This window comes from Schistocerca piceifrons, chromosome 2, assembly GCF_021461385.2.
Source record: "Schistocerca piceifrons isolate TAMUIC-IGC-003096 chromosome 2, iqSchPice1.1, whole genome shotgun sequence".
NCBI lineage: Eukaryota > Metazoa > Arthropoda > Insecta > Orthoptera > Acrididae > Schistocerca > Schistocerca piceifrons.
The window spans coordinates 135308122-135324659 of NC_060139.1; the positions used below are offsets into that span (position 1 = coordinate 135308122).

Sequence of the window (16538 nt, forward strand, 5' to 3'; positions counted from 1 at the left end):
AGGAATAGACAACATTCCATTAGAACTACTGACAGCCTTGGGAGAGCCAGTCCTGACAAAACTCTACCGTCTGGTGAGCAAGATGTATGAGAATGGCGAAATACCCTCACACTTCAAGAAGAATACAATAATTCCAATCCCAAAGAAAGCAGGTGTTGACAGATGTGAACATTACCGAACTATCAGTTTAATAAGTCACAGCTGCAAAATACTAATTGAAATTCTTTACAGACAAATGGAAAAACTCGTAGTAGCCGACCTCGGGGAAGATCAGTTTGGATTCTGTAGAAGTATTGGAACACGTGAGGCAATACTGACCTTATGACGTATCTTAGAAGAAATATTAAGGAAAGGCAAACCTACATTTCTAGCATTTGTTGACTTAAAGAAAGCTTTTGACAATGTTGACTGGAATACTCTCTTTCAAATTCTGAAGGTAGCAGGGGTAAAATACAGGTTGCGAAAGGCTATTTACAATTTGTACAGAAATCAGATGGCAGTTATAACAGTCGAGGGGCATGAAAGGGAAGCAGTGGTTGGGAAGGGAGTGAGACAGGGTTGTAGACTCTCCCCGATGTTATTCAATCTGTATATTGAGCAAGCAGTAAAGGAAACAAAAGAAAAATTCGGAGTAGGTATTAAAATCCATGGAGAAGAAATAAAAACTTTGAGGTTCGATGATGACTTTGTAATTCTGTCAGAGACAGCAAAGGACTTGGAAGAGCAGCTGAACAGAATGGACAGTGTCTTGAAAGGAGGATATAAGATGAACACCAACAAAAGCAAATTGAGGATAATGGAATGTGTTCGAATTAAGTTGGGTGATGCTGAGGGAATTAGATTAGGAAATGATACACTTAAAGTAGTAAAGGAGTTTTGCTATTTGGGGAACAAAATAAATAATGATGGTCAAAGTAGAGAAGATATAAAATGTAGACTGGCAATGGCAAGGAAAGCGTTTCTGAAGAAGAGAAATTTGTTAACATCGAGTGTAGATTTAAGTGTCAGGAAGTCGTTTCTGAAAGTATTTGTATGGAGTGTAGGCATGTATGGAAGTGAAACATGGACAATAAATAGTTTGGACAAGAAGAGAATAGAAGCTTTCGAAATGTGGTGCTACAGAAGAATGCTGAAGATTAGATGGGTAGATCACATTACTAATGAGGAGGTATTGAATAGAATTGGGGAGAAGAGGAGTTTGTGGCACAACTTGACAAGAAGAAGGGACCAGTTGGCAGGACATGTTCTGAGGCATCAAGGGATCACAGATTTAGCATTGGAGGGCAGCGTGGAGGGTAAAAATCGTAAAGGGAGACCAAGAAATGAATACACTAAGCAGATTCAGAAGGATGTAAGTTGCAGTAAGTACTGGGAGATGAAGAAGCTTGCACAGGATAGAGTAGCATGGAGAGCTGCATCAAACCGGTCTCAGGACTGAAGACCACAACAACAACTGTTTAACAAAAAAATATAATTTATTACAAAATTATGCTAAGGCTATGTAATATTAAATTAGATTTTTACAATTTTTCTTTTGATACAATAATGGCATTTCAGTTGTTTTGAGCTGTAGTGCACATAAATTCATTAACACTGTAATAACAGTTTTCAAATAGAAAATTTTTGAGACTTTTTTGAAAATATTTTACTGTTTATTTCTCTCAAGAATGAAGGTAGTTTTTCAAGGGCTTTTGGTCCAGCATATGATGGCTTTTTTTGTATTTTGTGGCCTTGTGTGTAGGCTCATGGAAGAGGTTCCATTTTCTTGTGTCATGGTTGTGTTGTGTGTTCTTATCTCTAGTATTTGCAGAATATTTGAATTTTGTCCAACAGAGGAGTTCGTATAGGTATATACTGGGTAATATTAGTATTTTGAGAGCTTTAAATGCTAGTTTACATGAATCTTTCCATTTAAGGTTGGCTATCATTCTTATGGCTCTTTTCTGTAATTTAAGTACTTTATTAATGATTGTTTTTGTGGTACCTCCCCACAAAATTACATCATAACTTTATGTTGTATGAATTAATGCATAGTATATTGTTTTCATAATGCCTGTATCTTTTAGGTAGCTGAGTTTGTGCAGCACATATAGGTTTGCACTGAGTTTCCCCCTTATACATTCTACATTGTTATCCCAGTTTACATTTTGATCGATAATTATCCCAAGGAATTTTGTATATTTGGTGTTACCTGCTATGCACTCATCTATGCATATATTGATATCTTCACTGTGACAGTTTCGAAGTCTGAAGTTTACACAAAGTGTGTTAGTAATATTGTTGTGCAGGTTTAATTCAGTAATTTGGCATTCATTAATAACTTTTCTGTGTCTTTATCCTTGAACAGAAGAGTTGTGTCATCTGCATAGGTAACTATACTACCATACATAATCATATTTGGGATGTGATTTGTATATGGAATGATGAGTATTGGGCCAAGAATGGAGCCTTGTGGCACAGAGAAGTGTAAAATTCTTGTTTTAGCTCTTATTTTTTCAGCAGTAGTTTTTGTAATTTCAGTATGTTGGCTCCTGTTTGTCAGGTATGAGAGAATCCAGTCTCCTGCATTTCCTCTTATGCTATATACTCCTAGTATTTCTACTAAAGTTTTGTGGTCTACACAGTCAAATGACTTTGTTAGAGCCGTAAATACTTCTACTTATTTATTTTTGGAGTCCAAGTTCGTTATGACATTTTCGATGAGATCTATTATTGCAGCTATGGTGCATTTATCTTTCTGGAAGCCAAACTGATTCTTGTTGATTATTTCATATTTCATCAGAAAAGCAATGACTCTCTGTGCATAACCTCATTCAAACATTTTTTATATGCCTGGTAAAGAGCTATAGGCCCATAATTTTCTGGATTGTATTCATTCCCCTTTTTTTGTATTGGTTTTATCAGTGCTGTCTTTAAGCCTTTGGAAAAGTTCCTTCTAGGAATGATGAATTGATTAGTTGTGCAAGAGGTTTCTTGAGTTCCTACATTCAGTGTTTAATTTCTATACTTGATATGCTGTTAATTCCACATGACTTTGTTTGTTTTAGGTTTTTTATTATCTTTAATGTTTGTTCTTCTGTCACTGGGAAAAGTACCATTGATTTTCCTTGGGGATTAATAAATGTTTTTCATGTGTTATTGTCTTTTTTTTGTTATTTGTTTTTTCTTTTAGATTTTGGCCTACTGTGGCAAAATACTCATTGAAGAGATTTATGATTTTATTCTGTTCAGTTATAGTTTTTTTGCTGATCATTAACTGTATTTTGCTGTGTTCCTGTGAGTTGGAGGGTTTGCAAAGTGTATTTGTAATAGACCAACAAGCCTTGCTTTTATTATCAGCACTATTTATGTACTTTTTCGCTTCTAGTCGTTAGGCTGCTTGCAGTACTTTAGCATACTCTTTATAGTTTTCATCAATGCTAGTTTTATATATTCTGTGCATCATTTTTATCTTGTTCCTAGAGACCAAAATGCCTTTTGTTATCCATTTTTGTTTTTATTTGTGGTTTTGGCTTTAGTTTTTATTACTGGGCATGTAATATTGAGTTGTGTCAATGAAATAAGTCACTTTATGATCCACTGATGGAGAGTCTTTTTTCAGTATTTCCCATCCCTGTTTTTCAAGTTTTATCCTAAGGGCTGTTAAGTTTTGTTCATTTATGCTTTTTTTGCCATATTTTTTGTCTTTTCATTTGTGGTGATATGATTTAGACATATTTTTATTGCATCATGGTCTGAAAGGGTCATTTCTATAACTTCAGTTTTATACTGAAAGTCCCTTAAATTTGTGAAGATGTGATCTATTTGAGTACAGGAGTTTGCAGTTATCCATGTTGGAGTAGCTATTGCATCGTATAAGCCATATGTTTTCATTGTGCTTAGAAGCTCCCTACTGTCATTGGTGTCTTGCAATGTGTTTATGTTTAGGTCACCTATTAGTACAAGTGCACAGTTCTTGTTTAGGAGGATATGTAAGAGCTCTCCTATGTTTTCAATGAACGTTTCTCTGCACCCATTTGGCAGTCTTTTTGATGTTTAAGATATACAGTGAGGAACTACTTAAAACTATTTTTTGGGCTGTTACTGCGACTACATTTTCAATGTTGTATTTTTTACATAAGTCAAGGCTGTTTATATGGCTTCTGTTTATATTGTTATGGGTTAGTATAGCAGCTCCACCACTCTTACTATTCCTCCTGCATGAACTAGCTGTTACATTGTAATTCGCAACAGTAAGCTTTAGCATTTCATGCTCATTTAGACCATATTCTGTCAGAGCTAGAGTGTCAGGAGTTTCTTCATTTAGCATTATTTCTAACTGGGTTACCTTATTTTTTATGTATTCTATATTCTGTTGCATTATTTTTGTAATTGAATATCTTGATTCTATGTTTGTTTTTGTCCTATATTCTTTTTTGTTATCACTGTTTTTTGTGGATATCAGATTTCCTAATTTTCACCTCCACTATACAATGTTAGTTTCCCTTGTTTCTAATGATTTTACAAACATCTGCATACATTCTGGTGAGGGTTACTAAACCTAATCTATTTAAATGTGTGCCATCCTTTCCCAGTCAATTTTCACACAGGAATTTGTTTGGGTCTATGAAGATAGCACTGAGACAATCACACTCTTGTTTGATGGCACTGTTTATTTTGGATGTGTATTTGTCACTAACTGACCTCCTTTTCACGATTCTGCTAAGTATGAGCCTGGATCCTTCATAAAGACTTCTTGCTATACGAATCATGTTTCTTGTTTCATTCACTAATTCATATTTGCTGCTGCTTTTACTGGCAGTGAAAGGGGCAGAAATAACAAATTACCATATAATAGTGTCATGGGGCAATTAATAGGCACATAAATAAGATTGAAAAATATTGCTAGTCTTTCAAAGACACCCTTCTTCAGAGCATCTAGTATAGGCACAGAAACAGAGGTGCACATTTGCATTGTTCTGGATGATTACACTGTAGTCACAACTCGACTGCATTGCTAGTACAATATGATTGTACTGAATCAAAATTAAATGTTGCAGCCTGTTGATAAAGTGGAGTGTATATGAGGGGTAGCTGTAATGTCATTGATAAAGAGGATATTGGCTGCAACATTTTGTTTGGTTCCCTTGGTAGTGTAGCTCAGTACTATGGGATGAGTGTTTCAGTTTGTAAAACTTTTTGACTACCCCCTTGCTCTGGCCCAGCACCTAGCATAATGGTAAGGTTTGGTTTGAAAGTTCCTGGCAGGTTAAAATTGTATGCTGGGCTGGGACATGAACCTGAGACCTAAGCCTGTCAAAAGTAAGTTCTCTACCAACTGAGCTACCTGAACATGACCCACAACTTTTCCTCATGGCTTTACTTCCAGTTCTCCTGCAAAATTTGCAGGACTAGCACTCTTGGAAGGAAGCACTGGTCCAGAATACAGTTTTAATCTTCCACGAAGTTTCATATTAGCACATACCCCACTGCAGAGTGGAAATTTATTCTGGAATTGTCTGGTTTGCATAGTCAGTAATTTGAACAGTAGCCATTACATTTTTGATGTGTTAAAGTGGTGGGTTGTTACATTGTCTTTCAACAAGATGATGCAACAGTGAATATTGCCATTGATTTCCTGACCTACTTTGATACAGAGAAGTTTGTTGCCCTGGCCAGCATGTTCTTCAGATCTTGCACATTGAAATCATATAGTTATGGGTTACCAAGAAACTAAGATGTCAACACCTGCTGCCCACTACGATTTGTCACAGAGTTGAAGTGGTTTGGAATGTCACTTATGTCTGTCATCCAAGGTCAGTTTGGCCCCGCACCCAGCCAGATTAGAGCCATTGTTACTGCCAGAGATGGCACCTCTGCATATTAAATTTTTCCCCCTGTATATCCCCAAATCATGTACAAATTTAATTATGTATTCTTCTTACTATACTATAAATGTAAGTAAAATATTATTTGTTCTCCTTTATGGTGTTGCGGTTTGAAAGGCCAGTGTACGTGAACACATGATATCCTTCCTTGTTTGCACTCTTTGTCTTGAAAATGTACAGGGTGTGTACCTGTTGGAATAGACTGAGAAGTTGGTAACACTGTTCCAAAAGAGAATGTAAAATATTTCTTTAAAAAGTAATGGTTTATTACTGGACATATTACGATACTGTGTGCCCAAGTTGCCTACCCATGTGTCAGCTGGTCTGAACAGGGCCAGGATGTGATGGTGCTGAAGACTGACTTTGAAAGTATGGATTTAGGTCATGTAGAAGTGACAAGAGGAGTACATCCTAGCTGGTTGGGTCCAGGCCCAAGAAAGAACAAATGGTAGGGGCTGATGGACCTCAGTGGCTCCCAGTAACAGAAATGTAATGCCTCCCAAAAGTTACATTTTGGCTGTGCTTGTCTGGTGTTCAGGAGACACATTCTTTGTCACCAATTTGCTGAGGCAATGATCCTGTTTTTGACAGATAGACCACAATGAATTGTAAAACTTGGATGGCAGTACAAAAAATATTGAAACTACATTTACCACTTGTAGAAGTATGAAACTAGAGTTTGGTACAATAATGACACATCTGTTGTTCAAAACTGATAAACAATATTTTATTCAAAATAATCTCCACTGCTGTTTATACATTTCTCCCACCTCTCCGGCAGGCTATAAATGCCATGAAAAAAAAAAGTTATTTTGAAGCGAACCAGCCAGCAAGCCATTTTTGTACATTTTCATATGAATTGAAGTGTTGTTCAGCGAGAGAGTGTCACAGTGATGGATGGAGATGATAATCAGATGGGACCAAGTCTGGAGAATAAGCCGCATGCCCAAGTATTTCCCAACTGAATTCCTCAATCTCTTTCCTGATCTGTTTTGCTGCATGCAATGGTGTGTTATCACGTGTTGCCTTTTTCCATATTCTGGCCATTTTTCATGTAATGCTCAATTTAAATCAATCATTTGCTGTTGGTAGCAATCAATGTTAATGGTTTACCCAGGTTTTAGCAGCTCATAATAAATGACACCCTTCTGACCCAACCATACGCAGAGCATTGTCTTCTTTCCAAAGTGATTTGATCTAGCACTGGATGCCGATGATTTGCCTGAATTCACGCATGATTTACGATGCTTAGGATTCTCAAAATATATACATTTTTCATGACCTTTTACTATTTGACAGTGAAATGACTTTCGTTTGTATATGGTGAGCAGCATTTCGCAAGTGGTCTTTTGATTTGCTTGCTGTCATTCATTCAGTTGGTGCAGATCCCATTTTCCCACTTTCCGCACCTTTCCCACAGCTGTCAACCAAATTTCCAAGAATTCCTGTTGAATCTGAGTATCATCTTCATTGAATAAGGCCTGCAATTCATTGCCTTCGAATTTTTCAGTGGTTTTCTGTGCTCATCATTTCTCAAGTTAAAATCACCACTTTCGAATTTTTTGAACCATTCAAAACACTGTGTTTTCCCAATAGCATGTTCACTGAGAGGTTTGACAAGCACTTGATGTGATTCTGCAGCAGTTTTCTTCAAATGACAACAGCAAACCAATGCTGTCCACAAATCATAGTACATAGCCACAAAACTTAACATGTTCATGGGTTTGAAACTGATACCAATGTAAGGAACTTGGGTTACTGTTTGTTGACATTCATCGTCAGCTGTTACAGGAAGCAGATGGCACTGTAGACACGGTCTCATGGGCCCTACAATGATGGATAGCACCATCTACAGTGAAATTCCTGTTTCATTCTTCTACGCCAGGTATACTGGCTAAGATATCTCTCCTTCCATAAAGCTGGTATATGGTGAGTGGAGGCTGAAGTGAGATGTGGAAGGGACTTAAAGAAAGGCATTACATAATAGAGATATTTATCATGACTGTAAAAGTGATTGTTTCACAAAATTCCCCTTTCACCGCCCGTCACATTAACCAAGTGGCATGGCATTGAAGTTCGAGGTGACAGACTTAGGCACTTGTCCTCATGTCTCTCAGCAGGTGAGTACCATGAGCAGTATAGAACAGCGTAACCTTGGCTCGCAAGTAATAAGCAGTCTGGATTGCTGTTTTGAATCAGAGGGCAGGTGTAATGCAGCTCCAGTAGTCTGACCTGTGCAAGCCTCTTCATCTCTTTGTAGCTGCTGCAGCCTACATCCATTTGAATTTGCTTACAGTACAGCCAACTGAGGTAACTTTGTACCACTTTTTACTATTTTCTTGAAAATACTGTACACAATAAATTACACATCACAATGGACACTGTAACATTTTACATCTGTAATTATTGAGTGCTTGGAAAAGTGAAAATTTATACTGACTATGCCCTATCAGAGTAAAATTTCAATTTTAATGCTAACTATGCCCTGTCAGAGTAAAATGTAAATTTTAAGTCTGATACAAAGTTGCACTGTCCTTCAGGAAAACGTTAAGCTCTCATCACTGCCAACACAGTTAAAGGTCAATCACAAGCCTGAGAGCTCCTAGGAAGTTGGAAAGACATTTGAAATATTAGCTAGAAATCCCAGAGGTAATAAAACAGTTACTTTTAGTACAAAATAATGCAAGTAGGTGGAGCAACAGCATTTGTAACAAAAGTGGTAAGTGGTACAAAGATACCTACCCTGTCTGGTAAAAAGTTATCCTGGTTGACAGTATTTAATCCTTGGTCTTCGTCTACAGTTGTTACCACCTCACTTCGTTCATTACCAAAATGTTCATTCCTTGATGCTTGAGGATTTTGTGGTGAAGCAAGCTGGGATACCTTTAATTCCCCTCTTGTTTTGTCATCTGCCTCTTTAAAATTCATTTTTTCATTTTGACTTAATTAACATTTACATATGTGAGTATAATTTGTATTTTCATAAAAGAGAAAGATTGGCCCTTAGTTTTTAAAGAATATAACACCAGTGTGCTTAGTTTTATGTATGTAATTGATTTTCTAATTTATTTTGATTATTACTAGTTAGAATCTTTCATTATAGGGTGAAATCAGTAATTGTTTTGTAACTTAAATTATACTGTTGACATATAAACAAATATAAATCTGTACTAATTATAAACATTTGGAAGACAAAATACTAGAACCTTAAAGTATCTATTTGGCCCTATTCGAAAACATGTTAGCAAAACCAGCCCTGAATTAATTCCAAAGTAATTAACAGTTTTGTCAAAAGTATTGTTTGCATAACTATATTTGTTAATTTCATGATTTAAACAAATAATTTGGCTTAACCCTTGCAGTAGAAGGAATTGTTGAAAAGAACCAATTTTTTGATGTAGTCAGTTAATTTAATGAGTTAAGTTTTAATTGTAATTTCTGTAAATTAAACCTCAAACAGTGTGTAGTTTCAGCACCTGTTATTGTGATGATATATAAGGGCCTATTTTTGGTCACAAGTCAATCAGCCCATGGCTGAGTTTCAGATGAGGAACCTGTGTTGGTTAGAACAATAATAATGCTTCAACTTAACTGTAGAATAACTGTTAAACAATTAGGCCATGTGTAAAAGCAATGACAGTGTCTGCTCCATACGTATCTGTTTATTCTTCAAGAACTGTGAATTATGTGGTCATGTTTGTACTGCTCATAGATGTTCAACAGTAAACTATTGTAGCAATATGTGGAGGTTCACCTGCAAACTATTAATGAGGCTTATGGAAAGTTTAAACAATAGTGCACTGGTCATCCATATATAACTGTGTATTATTGGGAGATTGTGCAATGTGAAAGTAAAAGTCAGTGAAACGTAACTGTGCATCTGTCGGATACCTTGTTTACCATAGTCAGTGTCCAAATTACAAACTCCATTTTTCAGCCAGTGTAGCAACGCAGTATGTTGACACCGAGAGCAACAAATGAAGAAATAAAAGCAGGTGGAACTACTACAATGTGTCCTGTCAACTATTCCTTTCTTTTAGTCAGGTTGTGCCCTAAATATATATATTATTTTTATTTCAATTCAGAACCTCCTCATTAGTTGTTCAATGTACCCATTTAATCATTTAATCTTTGTCATTCTTCTACAGCACCATATATCAGAATTTTCTCTTTATGTCTAAATTGTTTACCATCCCCATTTTGCTTCCATACAAGGCTGCATCTCAGACAAATACCTTCAAAAATGAATTCCTAACAATTAAATTTATATTAGCTATTAACAAATTTCTCTTTCTCAGAAATGCTTTTCTTGTTATTGCCACTCTGCATTTTGTATCCTCTCTATTTTCTCCATCATCGGTTATTTAGCTGCTCAGATAGCAAACCTCATCTACTAATTTTAATGTCTCATTTCCTAATTTAATTTCCCCGGCATCACTGATGTGGTTACCTTACCCTTGTTTTACTTTTGTTGCTGTTCATCTTATAAACTCTTTCAAACTGTAATCCATTCCATTAAAGTGCTCTTCCAATTCTCTTGCCAACTCTGACAGAATTACAATACCACTAGCAAACCTTAAAAATTTTATGTCTTCTCTCTGAATTTCTGTCTCCTTTCCTAATTTCTCCTTGGTTACCTTTACTGCTTGCTCAATATACAGATTAAATAGCATCAGGAAGAGTCAACAGTCCTGTCTTACTTTTATAATTGCAGTCAAGATTCCATACAGGTAACAAATACCCTTTCACTCCCTGTGCTTTATTCTTGTTACCTTCGTAATTTCAAACAGTGTACTCCGGTCAACATTGTTAAAGGCTTGCTGTAAGACTGGAAATGGTGTAGATGTAGGTTTATAGCATTTAGAGCTCAGAATAATGCTGCATGTTGTTCTGTACCCAACATGTTCTTTAGACTGTGCATGTACCAAGCACTGTCAGTGAAGTGAAACATTGTGTTTATTGTGTTCTAACAGGTATCTTTCAGTGATTTATGGGCAAGTAAGCTCCTTAAATCATAGGCTATTCACATCAGATCTAATTTTTTCAAACAGTTGAATAATGTGATATTCACTTGACGAATTGTAAAAAAGCATATATTTATTAAACTGTAAGACATACAGCTATGAAACTTGTGACAAGTATTTATGAGTCCCTCAGGTTTAGATGCGAAGCTGCAGATAGGCACAACAAAAGACTCACAAATTAGCTTTCGGCCAATATGGCCTTTGTCAAAAATAGATCTCTCACACACACACACACACACACACACACATGCAGACTCTGGCAACTGCAGCCACACTTCAGTTGCCAGAGACTGCAGTCTTGTGTGTGTGTGTGTGTGTGTGTGTGTGTGTGTGTGTGTGTGTGTGTGTGTGTCATCTATTTTTGATGAAGGCCATAATGGCCGAAAGCTAATTTGTGACAGTCTTTTTGTTGCACCTATTTGCGACTCAGCATCTCTGCTATATGGTGAGTAGCAACTTTCCATTTCATAATATTGTTACATTCCATCCTGGATTTTTCATTGTTTGATATTGATCTCTCAAGTTTAGATTATACATGTTCAATATGTCCTCCACTAGTGATATGAATAATATGATGTAAATACTTGAATTCTTCCCATACTTGGGTAAGAATGTCCATTGCACTGATTTTGTGGCAGTACAGATCCTGTTCTTCAACTCTTCTAGGTTCTGTGGTAGTGTTGGTGCATAAATGTTGCCCTTAATGAAACCTCAAAGGAAGAGGTCACAGGGTACAAAATCTGATGACTGTGGAGCCCAGGTAAGAAATGCTGAGTTGCTGGCTGTTTGATGATCAATCTAATGACTTGATAGAGTTTCATTCAGATATTCATGCCCTTGGCAACTTCAGTGAGGGGGTGCTCTATCTTATTGAATAATGAAGTTATCCTCATTGAGCCTCAGAAACAACCAGTTCTGTATCATAGCAAGATACTGATGACTTTTAACCATGTTTTCATCAATGAAGAATGGGCTGTAAACAGATGCGTGGAATATCGCGCAAAACACATTCATTTTAGGTGAACCTTGTACATGTTCATTGTGTGCATGTGGGTTCTGTAGGCCCCAGATGTGACCACTGTGTTAGTTTACTTTCCATCAAAGAAGAATGAACCATAAACAGATGAGTGGGATATCACACAGAACACATTCAATTTGGGTGAATCCCATACAAGTCTAGTGTGGGCATGTAGGTTCTGTAGGCCCCAAATTTGACCGTTGTGTTAGTTTACTTTCCCACTAAGGGGAAAGTCACTTAATCACAGAAAGTGTTATCATTGTCAACAGCATTCTGAATCTTTTCGAAAAATGCCATATGTTTGCATTTGTCATCATGACAGAGCCTGCAACAGCTGTAACTTCTACGGCATCATAACCAACTGATGTCTCAAAACAGACCAAGTTGTTATTATAGGCAGCTGTATTTCCTGACTGGTATGACAAAATGATTTTGTAGGATTGTGCTGGAAAGCTGTTTGGATTCATGCAATATTTTCATTGGAAATACAAGGGCAGCAAGGACTCTTTACTTACATAAACATCTTGTGTCTACCAACTGTCAATACCATCTGTGAATGTTCCATCCAGTAAGAGGATCAGTTTGGTACCTCAACCTGAAACATTTTTGCTCTGTAATTGCAGAATTATGCTTCATTAATGTGAGAACACAAAATGATTTCTGCTGTGAAGTAGCCATTTTTGCAACATGTGACGGTAACCAAGTGAACAGAAGACAACCAACATCTACCGGTAGTGAGGATAAACTAAATAATGTATTTATTCCTCCAATAACCAAGCTATGGCACAGCATTTGATAGTTTTAATAACATAATACTTTTTAATATGTGTATTCTTTTTGAAAAAGCTTGCTTACACAAGCTAGACATATGATGTTTCAAATGCTTTTTATAAATAAATAAGATGATTTCATGAAATTACAATTTATGGTATGTGGTAAACTAATGATCCTTACAATACTAATGTGTGTAAATATTGTACTGAACTTCAGTAAGTATTATTGAGTGTTGATATTTCTGTTAAACTCTAGATGCATTGTTATATTTCCAACAAAAATATTCATTTGCTACCTGTTCCCCTGTATAACATACTCATAGAGTTCATTTCCCATGTCTAGCCCTTCTATATATTCCTTCCAGCTTTCAACTTTCCCTCTTTGGTCAGTACTAGCCTTCTGTCTGAGCTCTTGATGTTCATACAGCAGCATCTCTTTTCTCCAAATATGTTTTTTAATTTGCCTGTAGATGGCATTTATCTTTACCCTTCTCACACATTCTTCTGCAGCCTTGCATCTAGCCAGTCCTACTTTACTGTTTGACACCTTTTGTCGCTTCCACTTTTTAGATGCCTACATTCCCTTATGCCTGCTTTATTTGCTACAGTTTCATATTACCTCTTTTCAGCAATTAAATTCAATATCTTGTGTGCTATCCAAGGATTTCTACTGGACCTGCCCTCTCCCCCTTTCCTCTGCTGCATTCACTATTTCATCCTACACTCTGACACATAGAATGCTGGTTTTCTTTTTCCATTCTCGAGAGTAGTCTGTGGCCAGAGATTGGAATGGGGGAGAATTTTATCTCAGCAGTATTTTACTCTGTTGAATGTCATCATTATTAAGCCATGTAGTAGAGCTGCATACCCAGTACTACAATAGCAAGACCATCTTAGCTAAGGTTACAATGATTATCAGTTTATCAACTAGACTGTTATCCCTGCAACTACTGAGAAGGCTGCTGCATGTTTTCAAGAACCTCACATTTGTCTCGCCTCTACACAGGCAGCCTTTGTTGTAATTGCACTCACAGTTGGAGATCTACTGGGGTAGAACTGACCCTCCTCTGCTAACATAAGTTATGGTAGTGAAGTAGTGAGTACCTGACAGTCGATTGTATGGAAGACCATTGCTTTCAGTGGCACATAAAGCTGCATGTATTCAAGGGCCAAACAACACAGAAGCTGGAGAGCAACAGAATGGAGGTGTGTAATGTCTGACAATGCACAACTTTTCCTCTTTCCAAATGATGCAGTATGTCAAGTGCACTGACAGCCCAATGAGGTATTTAACCTGCAGTTTGTGGAGGGTATAGTCCAGGCCAGAGTTGGTTCTGTTATGTTTTGGAGTTGTTTTTCATACAGTGATTTTGGCCCAGTCATTCAGTTTACCTTGAACATGAACCGGGATTTTTACTTCAACATTTTTCATTAAATAAGTGCTCTCCTTTCTTCTACTTTGTGATGATGAGTATATTGTTCACAATCCTATCTCTCAGAATGACAACAGTCATGTTCATAAGGCTGCACTCATATGTTCCCAGTTTTATAAACATTCAGGCTCCCTATTATGCCTTAACAGGCTTTGTAAATCACCTTATATTAAACCCATAGAAAGGGTCTGGCAGTATTTGCAACAGTGGGTGAAACAGGAATCAGCATTTCCACAATTCGGTAGCTCTGTAAGACCTAATATTCAATAAACAGCTTCATCTGCATATGGAATACTTGAAGAAACTAGTGGACATTCTTCCTCACCAAATTTTGGCTGTTATCAGGAGTTACGGTGATTGTGTGCAGTATTAGCATGATGTCTTTTGTCTGTGAAAGTATGACCATGGTTGACAGGCTTCACTACAGTTCAGTTGGACTGCATGAACATTTCTCACTCACTACCTGAATTGAGTATTGTTTTAAATGGAGACACTAAAGTAAAGTTGCTACATAGGAAGGTAGCATGCTTTCACTGATATACCATTTTAATGGGTTCCACTACTAAAGTGCACAGCATTGAATAGCAAAGTAGTGTTTCTGTTCAGGATACATGATGAGTGCACAGCCATCATAATGCTACCACTGTATCGAGACACTGTTCACTTGTATCAAGGTATAACCTGTCAACCACTTCCAAAATTACACACATTTCATAACATTAACATGTTACTGTAGTTATAAAGCATTTTTGTAAGCAGTTTGTTTAATTCTGTCATGTCACATCTGGTAGCCAGGGCGAAAATGGAAAATGCCGCAAATTATTGAGGCATGAGCTGTTGCTATTGTGAACAAAACTATATACAGTGATGTTGTGTCTATAGATGGTTGTATCCCCCCATTCTAGAGCTCATAATTAATCTAAATTTCTTTTTTGTCAGACTAGAATGTACAAAATTGCTGTCTAGTGACAAACTTATTAGAAGCAAACTATTATAAGTAAGACTTTCAAACATGGCAGACCCCTGACAACAGGGGTGGGGAAAGAGATTGTGATATAAATATTTTATGAATGCAATAATATCTAGTAACATGGGAAAAAGTTGAATGTTTGAGACACTTACACATCCCATGGAGGTAAATTACGATTTCCTTAACATTCATTTTACAGAGCATAGCCGAGTCAGAGTTGCTAAAAGCAACAGCTGACCTTTCTCGCACAGTCAGATCTCTTGAAGAACAGACTGACATGTTTGAGAAGAAAAAGCTACATGATATTAAGTCTATCATTTTAAATTACATTATAATTGAACTAAGCTTTCATGCAAAAGCTGTAGAATTATTTACAAAAGCGTATCAACAGGTTTCTGAAGTGGATGAGGAGGAAGACATGGAGGTAAGCACAGTTGTATCCATTTACATTATCATCAATAGAAATGCACAAGTGGAGTAAGTAATTCTTGATCTTGTCTCTGACTTTAGTATCTACTACAATTTTATTGTTGTGGTTGGTATGCAGTTATTCCGCTATATGATTCACAGATGATTACAAGGGATTTCAGATTAATTGATATTTGCTTACATTATAATGTGTACCTTCTTCTAGACTAGAGTTTCTTAATCTTTTGCAAAATTTGCGACAAAAATGACCATTAATTGCAATAGTATTTGTTTGCAACAAAAAGTGATTTCAAAACTAACACAAACGTCCTTGAAGCAAGATTTCAGATTTTCCCATTGTAGACAGATTTCAAATATTTCGTAGGTATTTAGCCAAAATGGTGCCATCCAGAACGCACAGTATTTTGGCAAACCAACTTCTTGACACCTTCAGGCATTCCTGATGATTGACTGACTTCTAAAATGACTATCAGTCATCAGGAATGCCTGAAGGTGTCAAGAAGCCGGTTTGTGAAAATATCACACCTTCTGCATGACACCAACCTGCTCAATACCTCAGAAGTATTCAAAATTCTTGAAGTAACTTAAATTTAAAATAACATAATCAAAATCTTATTCTGGCAGGTATGCTTAATACTAGGCTTTATAGATGAATGTTCATTTCTCATAACAGATTCAGAAGCAAGCCTCTTGCAGCATTTATTTTTTTGTTAACACACAAATTAAGAACCATGTTTTGCACGTTCATATAGTTGCAAATGGTAAATGACTAACATGGCATTTTGTAACAACCAAGGATAGTAATCTTTACACTACACCAGAATTATGATAACAGCATTAATTTCAATTTTTCTTTCAAGGATGAATGAGATGTCAGTTAAATAATATATATTTCTGTTGTTGAAATGATTGAAGGTTAAGCCATCATATTGCATTAGTTGTTACTTAAAATGTGTAGCGCACTTAAAATGTGTAGTGCATGCCATGAATGTAAATATATGATGCAGGACATAAAAGCAAACAT

General features: G+C 36.5%; 1 protein-coding gene across 3 annotated transcripts in view; it reads left to right on the top strand.

Moving 5' to 3' along the window:
- The window catches only part of LOC124777974 (CBY1-interacting BAR domain-containing protein 1), a 195720-nt gene that overhangs the window by 97087 nt on the left and 82095 nt on the right, over positions 1–16538 (top strand). For all 3 annotated transcript variants that reach the window (XM_047253536.1, XM_047253538.1, XM_047253537.1), the window contains exon 5: positions 15285–15509. In XM_047253536.1, the coding sequence (XP_047109492.1) occupies positions 15285–15509 (225 nt within the window). The remainder of the gene's footprint in view (positions 1–15284; positions 15510–16538) is intronic.